General features: G+C 33.1%; 1 protein-coding gene and 1 non-coding gene across 2 annotated transcripts; one reads left to right on the top strand and one right to left on the bottom strand.

Annotated features, from left to right (window-relative positions):
- TRNAD-GUC lies at positions 196-267 on the bottom strand. Its single transcript has one exon. It is a non-coding gene; the product is annotated as a tRNA-Asp (tRNA).
- Positions 3,514-7,132, top strand: LOC109354279 (AT-hook motif nuclear-localized protein 14-like). Its single transcript, XM_019596663.1, has 6 exons — positions 3,514-3,935; positions 4,038-4,090; positions 5,102-5,233; positions 5,879-6,031; positions 6,256-6,550; positions 6,657-7,132. Exons 1-6 carry the CDS (start codon positions 3,581-3,583, stop codon positions 6,710-6,712), a joined length of 1,044 nt encoding a protein of 347 aa, XP_019452208.1. The 5' UTR covers positions 3,514-3,580; the 3' UTR covers positions 6,713-7,132.

Genomic DNA, 12,577 nt, shown 5'->3' on the forward strand with positions numbered 1-12,577 from the left:
GAACTGAGTTAGATATAATCTCACACGATAACAAAGCTTGTTAGTATATTTCTACAGGACCCAGCTTTATACTTTATAGTACTCATGTCACAGATTATTCCCATCTTTGCAACCTTTCTTTGCTCCATTTGACCAGTTAATAATAGGCATTGCATCTGCTTGATTACTCTCTAAGCCGAATTTTATAAAAATTAACGCCGCTGCCGGGGATCGAACCCGGGTCACCCGCGTGACAGGCGGGAATACTTACCACTATACTACAACGACTTGTTATTTTAAAGTTGTAAAAAAATTGTATTGATAATATCTCACTTATATCTAACAGCTACCTATTTGAGTTTGTGCATTTGGGAACATTAATTGCATTGTTATTATAATTATTCTGGTTTAATTAGTTAGAGAGGATTTTAAAATATTATGTAGGATTAAAAGTGTAATAGGTAAAATCAACTATTCATTACATTTTAAACCTTATATTCAATATGTTATGCTAAATTACAATAATATTAATATATAATTGTAGTATATTGGAAATCATTCTACAAGGGATAATCTACTATAGTTAAATAAATTATATTTCCTTTTCAGTCACATATGGCATTCACAATTTTTGTTTATCATACAAAAAGTAATATGCGTACCAAAGTAATACTTTGTTTATTGATAAAAATATATATACAAACCGTGTAAGAAATTTATATACTATTAATGTATCATCTATTATTCATATCTAATTATCATTAATTCATAAATAAAAAATAATACAATTGAATGACGGATGATATATATTTAAATCTTTATATGTTTAATGAGATGTGAGTAAGATGAGTGTGACCTCTAATTAAATTTTGAGGTGAGGCTGCTCACAAACTTTTGTAATAGAACATTATGGTTAAGATGTGACTAAAGATATTATGATATGAATTAATTTAGGCATGATGCATCATTTGATTACAGAATTGTGCTAACTTTGTTTTGTAATTATGGTGCATTATTACGTGACTGTGTATTAATCATATAAATGTAATTACCCTTTTGAACAACGAGGTATATGTATATTTCTTTGATTTTAGCTCTATTTCATGTATCCCATACTCTTTCTGATATTTAACATTGAATCTGATACATCAAAGGGAACTCACAGTTTCAGAAGAAAGCAAATATCACTGAACAAAAATGATGACATGGGTTTACGTTGTTAGTGGTTGTGCTGTGTTTCTGGCTCTAGTATCCTTTTTATTCTGGTGTTTGTGTTGGCCTTGGTGTCAATCTTTTCGCATCATTTTAGCACGTGCAGGTGTTTAGTGAAAAATAATCTGAAGAGCATTCCATCGTAAACAAGTTAAAAAATTAATTGTTGTTATTATTTTAGAAATACATTCGGTTTATATTGATTTGATCATTTCAAGATGGTTGTTTCATGTCATAATAATATTTTATATTTTATTTGTTAGTTATTTTTATGATGTTATAAACATTGAATTTATGTATTGTGTTGATGAAATTTTGATAGAAAAAATGTACGTTGTGTTGCAAAGAGTATAACAATCCAAATTAAACGAATAATGGGTGTTGTACATCAAAAAATCAAATCTTAAATACTTGTAGTATGCAATTATAAATTTGTATATGTAAAGTTGTAAACTACTGTTACCAAATTAAAAATATTAATTATGTCACCTAAAATATTACTGGTTTTATTGTGAACTAAATTTGTATGTCTTAGTAACACTCTTTAAGATATTTCACGATGATGCCAAAAATTGTGCAAATTGGATATCTCCATGAGCCTAATTCACTAAACAATATGATTGTTGCAATGACCATTGTCACTAGACAATATGGCTACTCTTTATCAACAATATGACTAAGTAACTCAATAATATGGTGTCAATCAAGAATACGACTATTGACTAATGTCTTTCAAGGAAAAAAAATGTATTGCCCCTCAAAATAAGGAAAATGGATTCTCTCCAGATGGTCCAGTACCACATAGGATTATGACATGTGATTTTAAAAATATTTAAATGGTGTAGATTTCAAAGCATTTTTAACAAAAAATATTATAAATGATGAAATTAAATCTGGGCCTCACATTCCAGTACTAGACCCTCCAGTACTGGAGAGGATCCCAGCCCCAAAATAAGTAGGTTGCCCATAAAAAATAAAGATGACCCTTCTATCTAAAAAGGTTGTTGCTTGTAAAAGTAATATTGATCTATCTCAAATATAAGTTGTTATTCTTTAAAGATAAGGTTGTTATCCCTTATTTTTAAGGTTGTTAATGTGAGAAAGCTTGATTGATAAGGTTGTTATCCCTTATTCGTACATGTATCTCAATGATTGATGAATATGCATGTAAAATTCTCCAAATCATGTGTTACTAGACTAATTTTTATGTTCGATTTGCCCCCACCAAATTAAGTATATTGGATTAACAGTGAATCTCCTTCAAAATACTTTGGAAAACTTTGATATATTTTGCACAAACACAACAAGCATATGTTTCAATAATAGTTTACAAACTTATATTTCTTATACTTCTCTAATGCTAAAGAAATGAAAGATGATTTTTTAGATAGGAAAAATTTGGATGATTTCTTAGATAGGAAAGCACACTCTTCAAGTGTCTATCTATTTATAGAGAATTTCATATCACCTAATGGAAATACACTTTTTGAGATTATGTAGTAATGTACGAACAACTATATACTAAAATGTTTCAAATTTAATTTGAAGATTTGCTGATAGCCTAGGGGTAAGCACACTCTTTGGCAAGTGGTTGTTCCTTGTTTGAGTCTCAATGGATGCATCCCTTCATTTTTATTTCAACTCATTAAATAAAATGTGAACTAAAAAATGACCAATTACAAGATCAAACCCACATCCTTGAGTTCAATGCTTAAAGGTACAATCATTAAGCCAAACAACATATTCATTGATAAATCATTCACAATATTTATATAGTTAACTATAAATTCTGATATTTTATAAATATATTTCAATAAGGATATACAGCTCAAAGATAAGAATAATTCTCTTGAAAGGATGACTTGCCACTAAAAAGAAAGAAAGGGAGATAACTTTCTCGAAAATTACATTAACAAACAAATGGGGGCAAAAAAACCATGAAAAATATCATTCAATGGACACACTTTTTCCAAAAGATAAAAGCTCTAAAGAGTTGCAAACTTCTTAATTGAATATAAGACTTCACTCTAAAATATAATCAACAATACGAAACTTCTCATTTTTTTTCAATTTCACTCTATTTTCCAACACAATCATCGTTTCCTTCTATTTGATTTCTCATTTTGAAGTAGAAGATAGCAACAACAACAAAAAAAGATAGATGAAACTCATGAAAGTAACAAATGGAACCGATTTACTCAACGAGGCTAATACGGTAAAACCAAACCAAAACCAAATCCAATCCAACGGCTCAAAACGCGCCACTCCATCTAAATAAACATCACCCATTAACCCCATTTCTTTATTATAAAAAATAGAAAAAAATAAAAAATTGCGTCGCAGAGTAACTGAGCACCTTGTTTTTTCTTCTCGGTCTAGTTCGTACTAAATGGAAGCCCATGACAGCACCAACCACACCAATAACAATAACAACCTAAGCTCCTATTTCCACCACTTCAACCACCAGCCGCCGCCACCGCCGCCTCCGACGAATGGGGTGGTGCCGCCAACTAGCGATGGGTCCCACTCTCATATGCTGTACCCTCACACCACCACAACAACAACTACTGTGGTTCCTTCTGTGGTGTCGTCTCAGTCACAATTGCAGAAGAAGAAACGAGGGAGACCGAGAAAATACTCTTCTCCTGAACAAGCTATCGCTGCTAGGAAAGCCGCTACGACATCGTCTTCTCCTTCTCCATCTCTTTCTTCTAACAAAAAATCAACTCAATCCTTCTCTCTAGGTTTTCTTCGTTTTCCAGATTTCAAGGGTTTCAAGGGTTTCATTTTCATTATTATTATTATTATTAAATATTCATCTTGTTTATTCATTCTCGTTTATGCAGGTACTGCAGGACAAGATTTCACTCCACATTTCATTAATGTTCTTGCTGGTGAGGTATGTATCATTGTTATTATTCACTTATCCTCTTGTATGATCTGTTGATTTTATTTTACATGTCTGCATCTTTGCATACCTATCTGGTAGGTAGGGTTTCAATGTTTCGAAAACTCTAAACTCCCAAAACCTTATGTTTCGGACAATTATGGGAAAATACAATTTATGTGACCGCGATTGAGGTTGCAATACAGTGACTCCCAAAACCTTGATATAGCAGCTATGTAACAATTGTGGACCTATATTTAAAACCCTGTTTCTCATAATAGTGAGTTGAGTGGTTCCCAAATGTTTAGTTTATATGCTTCTGGCCAAGGTTGTAAATTGTGGTTACAGATAGTGCAAATGCCACTATATTTTTGGACAATTGCGGGAAATTGTGATTGATGTTGCGATCTCAAATTTAGAACCTTGCTTCCAGCCAGATATACCAAACAGTGAACTTAATGTAAACAGGCTTGCGTTTTGGTCTAAACTTAGTCAATATTTCTACATACCACTATAGAGGGGATAGTGTTACTACTTAGTATGCTTGTTGTCGGGGTTTAATTTAATATACTGTATCAACCTTTCATTGACAACCTATTTGTGAAGTTTAATTAGTATTGGCCTAGCCAAATATTTACACATAACACACTCTGACATATTACTCTCTAGCAACCTGCTTAAAGGAGCTGGAAATGGATTCAGGTGAGACACAACGGTGTGATATGGAGTTAGAGTCAGAAAAACATGTCTTGTTTTATCTTCTGCATCTCCACATACAACATTTTATTTCACTGAAATGGGAACTTTATATGATTGTGCATATTTTTCTGAATTTATCTCATTTCTTCTTAAAGTTAACCTTGAAAATGGTTTTGAATCTTTTATTATTTAACTAACTTGAATATCTTTTTCTATGATACTTGGATTTATTATGTTTGTCATTTGCTCAATGATGTTTAATTAACCAGCTTTGTTTTCTCTATCTGTTACTCCTATAATTATTTTTGTGAACGCCGTTAATAGGATGTTGGCCAAAAAATTATGTTTTTCATGCAACAAAACAAGTGTGAGATCTGCATTCTTTCTGCATCTGGTTTCATCTCTAATGCCTCTCTTAGTCAGCCAGCAACCTCAGGAGGCAGTATTACATATGAGGTAAAGTGTTAATCACTTTCTTTTCCCATGTCTTTTATTATGATCCCTATTCCTCCAACAACCTTAAAAAATGGGACTGCCAAACTAATTTTATCTCTCCACTGTATTTATATTTGTCAATCATTTTTTTCTGCTTCATCCGATTTTCTTTTCACCTCTTTATTTTTTTACGGGTTCTATCTCTGGTTTTAAGCAGAGGGTGAGCCTCTACGCAACGGTACCGTTGCTTGCCTTGTGACATTGAGGTCATGAGTTCAAATCCTGAAAAAAGATTAAGCTACATACATCTAGCCTCCCCAGACCCCACTAGGTGGAAGTCTCCTGTACTAAGCCACCTTTTTTATCTCTAGTTTTAAGCATGTTCATGTACGTGCTCCCAGCTATTGTGCACAAAGTAACAAAGAATAAAATTGTGGTCTATGCCTGAGGCCCCTCCCTTTTGGGATATAAGGAGGTTCGTAATCAAATGCACAAAATGTTGCCCCGTGAGAAGATATTGATGGTAAAAATATTTGGGAATAGAAATTAGACCTTTAAACAGAATAGTATGTCATTTTTTGTAGATATCTCTTACACTCCCCTTCTGTGAAAGCTTTAGCCCGTTGTCATTGTCACTGTTAAACTATTTCTGTGTTTTGTAATCAGGGACGGTTTGAGATTGTTTCACTTAATGGTTCCTATATCCGTAATGAAGTTGGAAGTCGATCTGGTGGTCTCAGTGTATGCTTATCTAATACTGATGGGCAAATCATAGGTGGTGGCGTTGGTGGACCCCTTAAAGCTGCTGGTCCAGTTCAGGTAATTTCATAATGAACTTCTTTTGAACTTGAACTTTTGGTGGGAGATATGAGCTATGTCCTACCTCATACTTTTGTCTTGACCAATTATCAATGCATACTGATTTTATCCAAATATATTGTCAAATTTCACTGTTCTACTTTTAATTTTCTTATTTTCACTTATACCAAATAATAGCTGGTATACTATACAACATGAATTCTTGTTGGATTTAATTCACACAGGTCATTGTTGGTGCCTTCGTTATTGACCCCAAGAAGGATGCTAGTGCTGGAAATAAAGGTGATGTTTCTTCCACCAAGTTGCCACCACCACCGGTCAGTGATCCGGTATCAAGTTTTGGATTCGGCCGAGCAGTTGACTCTTCTACAGGGAATCCAATCAGGGGAAATGAGGAGCATCAAACTATTGGAGGAAGTCATTTCAATATTCAACAAGGTGGTATGCAAGGGACGCATTCCCGTCCCTCTGACTGGGGAGGTCATCCGGATTCAAGAAATGCGGACTTTGAACTGACAGGTATGAATGTCGGCAGTTTTGAAAACCTGCCACTCTTCCTTTTCTTTTTCCGATGGATTTAAAATGGAGAGAAAGGAGACTGAAGTGAGTTTTTTTTGGTATGCAGGAAGAACTGGTCATGGAGCACATCAATCACCTGATGAAAATGGATACTATGAGTAGATTCCTGATTGAAATGGCTTTTACCAATCTGTGGTAGATAGATATATCTCTAGTACCAGCAGGCTTTTGTCCAGTGATGCCCTTTATAATTTCAGAAATGCTAAATTATCTTAAAAAGTCAGCTTCACGAATTTTCTATTTTCTATGGAGGGAAGAAAAATTAAAAAGCATGCAAGTTTAATATGCTTTTGAAGTTTTGAGAGTTCTAAAACTGTCTTTTCAATCTTTTCTCCCCTCTTTAGGTAAGTAGATTATAAGTTTGGATGATTTTTAGGAGAATTTAGCATTTTGCTTTTAGTTTGCATTGCATCATCTATTTAAGGGTGGTAGCTTTAGAAAATCAATGCTCATACTTCTCCTTAAGACTTTGTTCTGCTTAGTTTCCTCATTGTCTATTTATAAATCAGGGTTGCTGACTAATACCTCTTACTTGTGCGGGCCTTTATAGTCGATAATACCTATATAGATATGGGAAACACATTTGCTGTCCCAAAATGGAGTGGTACACATTTTGAGATAAAAGATGTGGCTCCATAAATATGGTAAGATATGTTTTGCAACATGCATTTTGGCTTAGATTATCTTCTGAGCTGCATTTTCCTTCAATCTATTGTTCTAAAGTATGCTGGGCATAAATTATTAGAGCTCTTTATTCAAAGAAACCTTTTTGGAAATAATTTGCTCCTTTTCTTCTTCCATTCTTTTTTCCCTTTTTCATTCCTAGTAGCCAAGTGACAGAAATATACCGTAAAGTCGTAAACCGATAGAACCAACAGAATGAAATAATTGGGTTCAAGTATGATGTGAAAGGTTTGATTTCTATTGGCCGAGGAAAAAAAGTCATCATTGATCAATTGCATGATTGTTAACCTGAGTTAACTCTTAATTTCTTAGGAGATTACAATCCTAGGTCATGAAAACAAACTAACTCGCATGTATCTCTCTTTTTCGTAGAATTATAGAAGTTCAAGTAAAATATAAAAATATCTGTAAACTCTAGAGTTAATTAGTAAGTTGAATATTTAGGTTGAATTATCCATATATCGCAATATATCTTGGATATATCTTTTAATTATATTTTGGTACTAAAATATGTTGTTAGATGTTAAATAAATTTTACATATGTAGACCATACTGTCAATTCAACAGGAAAACTGATCCTCATGTTAGTAGAGTATAATAATTATCCGGTTATGTAATCATAGACAAAACAATTGTACAGTGACTTACTCATCTGTCCATTCTTGTTCTATTTGTTCTGTGCTTCAAGGTGCACCAAGCGTGACGTACACAACGATATAATGTCTTTGTCTATGAATATAAAAACAATTTCACCTAAAAAGGTGGTTTTGATATTTCGCTTTATCTTACTATTTTTCTGCTACTCTCGAGTTGGGCAATCACGTTACTAATTGAGAGATATAGTTCTGCTAAAGAAAATACTATGTTAATGAAAAAATAATAAGATCTATTTTTCAGCTGGGTTTTAAAGGAGAACAATTTAAGTCTTTCATTTTTTCTTTCTTCCTCTTTAAAATCGAACTTGTAAACATATCTTAATGCATTTTCCAGATATTTATTAAATGATATGGGTTAAGATCTCAATGTAATTAATTTAACTAATATCAGTTACTCTTAATTGGCCCATATGACTCTCCACTCGAGTAACATGCCGACAAATTTCACTTTTCAATAATTATATTTCATAATTTCCAATAAGAATATTTACTATCACATTTTTTGACCTATGATGATGCATTCATTATCAACCATTTTAAAATTGTGGTCTTTTAGGGTGTGTTTGGGAGTACTATTTTGAAGGGGGAGGGAAGGAAGGGGAGGGTTTAGGAGAGGGATTCCCTTGTTTGGGAGTTTAGTGGAGGGTTTTGAATGATTTTTCAAACCCCCTCAAACCCTCCAAATGCCAAAATACCTAGTTCCCCCAAATTGGGGTGTTTTGGGAGGAAAATAAGCCAAATTACCTACCTACCCTTAGTAATATTATTCTGTAACATATAATACATAACATACTATTGATTTTTTAAAGGAGGAAGATGGATAAAATAGTATTTTTGTATTATATTAACCCTCCACCCCCTCCTATCTAAATTCCACACTCCCAAACAAAGGAGGGGTTTAGTTGGATTTGCCCTCCCTTCTCCTTCCTTTCCTCTCCCCTCTTTACCCTCTCACCCCTCTCCTTTTCCTTCCCTCCTAACTCTCAAACAAAACCTTAGTGTCTCACCTTTGTCATAAAGGCCAAACCCTCTTTTAGGAAAGGATGTCATTGAGGCATCTAACTCTATCACTATGTCAACATCTAACTCCATCACAAAGAAAAATGATAAGGTAATTTGGTAGACATGTTTCAATAATAATAAGGTGATTTTTTATTTTTTCTTGGAGAAACGAATATGATTCTTTATTAGGAGCAATGATTAGTTTTTTTGAACTAGTAGTTTTTTAGATTAGTAATTGTTTTTTATTTATATAGTTTCAGTAAAATCATTTGAAAGAACCAACAAAGTGTTGATATAGTGGTGTAAGGTCTTATTAGATCTTTAAGAGGACTAAAACGGCAAGAGTTCGATTCCTAGGAGCGACAATTGTTGAGGGTAGCCATACACCCGAAAGTAATTAATTCATTGCCCAAAAATGATGAAGAATATACTTGGTAGTACCAAACAAATATTTCGAAAGTCAAATTGCCCCATATAGTGAATGGGGATGATTGTATATTGGTCTTAATGTCAAGTTTCCTATTTTAGATTATAATTATATTTTGTTAAGTAATAATTGATATATAATTGCATGTTTTTTACAATATCTTTATGAGAAAAGATACATAATTATATGATTCTTTAATTTATATATATTAAGTAATTTTATCATATTCACTATAAGTTGAATGTGATTTTTGACAAAAAAATATGATAACAAAATTATTCTTAAATATCCGAATAAATAAATATTGTCTTTTGATTATATAATATGTATATTTTGTAGGACCACAATTTTTTTTATACTGTTTTAAAGTCGTACTAAATTATCAAAGACAATAGTTTTTACCTATTCCTATAGGCAATAATTTTTAGACGTTGATATTAACGATAAAGGAAAATTGTTGTCAATTATTTTAAATAATCAAAGACAATGGTTTTTAAATGTTGGTGTTAACAATGAAGAAAAATTATTGTCAATTTAATATAGACAAAGATCTTAAAAAAAATGTTGCCAAAAGTAAAAAATGATGGCCCAAACAAAAGTAATGTCTTATACTACCATAATTAAAAAACTGTTACCTTAGCCATGGAACTAAGGAATGACTTTAACTTACAGTTAGGTGATGGTGATTATTCCCTCTAGTATGACAATTGGTCAGGATTGGGTAAGCTTTGCTATATGGTGGATTTTGTTAACATTTCTGACACCTAGTTGCAGGTGAAGGACTTATGGAAAGATCTTTCGTGGGACTTTAGCATGGTGTACACCTTACTTCCTAACCAAGTGAAGGACTTTATTCTTACTATTTCTGTGTTGTCGTCTTCCAATAATTTCAGCGGTTGGCTTTGGGTTGACAACGCCTCGGGGTGTTACACAGTTAATTCAGGCTACCAGTGGCTTAAAAGTAATGATGATATTATTTCTTCTCATAACCAATGGAATTGGCTATGGAGAATTCATGTCCCTGAAAAAGTTAAGTTTCTTCTCTGGCTTTCTACTCATAATTCTTTGCCTACCAACTATCTTCGTTTCAGGAGGAAAATGTCAACAACACCTATGTGTGGAAGATGCAACAATTCGATTGAGGATCTTCTCCACACCTTTAGAGATTGTAGTAACTCATCCCTACTTTGGCACCGCTTGGGATTCAACGAGCAAACCTTTTGGACTAACCAATCCTTCATGTCTTGGATGACAACTCATGCTAGACTCTCCAACGGGCGCCTCTTCTTAGTAGGCATCTGGTGGTCTTGGCGGTGGCGTAATAATACAATCTTTGGAAATTCTACTTGGGACATTTCTTACGTCTCACGTAATGTTCACCACGATTTTAGGGATTGGTGTGTTATTGATACTATGTCGAATAAGGCAACCCTGTCGAGCATCCATTGGCGTCGGCCGGAAGCTGGAAGGGTAAAACTTAATGTGGATGGTAGTTGTAGTCTGCATGATCAAACGATTGGAGGAGGTGGTGTGATCCACAATCATAATGGTCTTTGGTTATCATGATTCAGTGGAAACTTTGGAACTGGATCTTCTATTTTAGCTGAGCTTCTAGCCATTAATCATGGACTTGAGTTGGCTTGGAAGTTGAGTTATCGTCGAGTTACTTTGGAGAGTGACTGCCTTGAAGCAATTCATCTCATTTTTGATTAGGTGCAGATTCACTTAGATCCTATTTCTCGAGTTCTTCATAACATCTGTGGGTTGCTTAAGAGGAATTGGGATATTCAACTTCAACATATCTACAAAGAGGGAAATATGATGGCGGATTACATATGTAAACTTAGTTTAGGCCTTCATGTGGACTTGAGAATTTGGGATTCTCCACCTATAAGATCTCTGTCCATCCTCCAGATGGATCTTTCCCTTATGGTTTAGTTTCTTTTTGTTATTTATTTATGTTGTACCAAAAAAAATATAAAAACTGTTACCTAGCTTAAAGGACGATTTTTCTAAATTTGACAATGGTTTTTAACCAATTTTGTAGGTAAAAAATGTTGTAATAATTATCTTTTGAATCATATATAGTATATACAGTTCTCTAATTCTTACAACTTTTTTCCACACTTTCATTATACCTAATATTTCTTTCTTCCTTCCATATTACATCACTAATCATTTCACTCAGTTGTTTTCCTATCTCTTTCCTTGTTACACCTAAAAAAAGAGGCGTGGGAATATCAATCTTCATATACATAAGGTCAATAGCCCTAATCCAGGAAAAGCCGTGTGCTCCACTTCAGGTTCATGTTTTTAATATAAATAAATAAACCTAAGCATATTCAACAAACAACAAAAGTTTAAGGATAAAGTACATAGACAATGAATTGTGAACATGCATACAATTTTCAATTTCTGACGAATGCTCCCATTATTTATATTTATTAGGCACTATAAACTTTTATATTATATCTAACTTGTCACTTTCATGCTCTATTAAGTGGTGCATGTTTTCTTAATGCTTGTTCTATGGTTTCCTACTTAAAGCGTTGCATAATTTATTCCTTACCAGACTAAGACTTTTAGACTGTTGGTAAAATCCACTTGGAAAGATACCAGCACTTTAATTAATTAGGGTAAAAAAATAAGATAAAGTATTCCATGATAAGTTATTCGAGTGTTATGTAAATTAAAGCAATTTGAATATGAGTGTTTATATATTATCAACTTAAAGATTTATATATAAGTTAATGTATTATTTACTATTCAATTTATGTTACTTTCTTTGAAAAAACAACTGATATATAATATAATAGCGGTGTATCAAATTCATACACTATCATTATATATATTTTTTTTCTCTTTTTAGTATTGAACTCTCGGACCTAATTAAGTTGGCTCCAACAACATTATTACTTTACTCATGGAATGTTGTATGAAAGCTACTTAGCTGAATACAAAATCAGGGTTAGTTTCATTAACATGGGCACGTGAATCCTTGTGAAGTGGGTCCTCCAAGTTTCCCACTCGATCCATATTCTAGGATCGTTTGAGTGAAGAAAACATCATTTAAATAATAAGCACACAACCCTAACCACAATATTGAGCACACAACCCTAGCCATAAATATTAAGCATTTTCAGTGGATTGAATTCATGTTCTAACACTAATATATGGAAGGGTGAATATATATATATA

This window comes from Lupinus angustifolius, chromosome LG08 (assembly GCF_001865875.1).
Source record: "Lupinus angustifolius cultivar Tanjil chromosome LG08, LupAngTanjil_v1.0, whole genome shotgun sequence".
NCBI classification, from domain to species: Eukaryota; Viridiplantae; Streptophyta; class Magnoliopsida; order Fabales; family Fabaceae; genus Lupinus; species Lupinus angustifolius.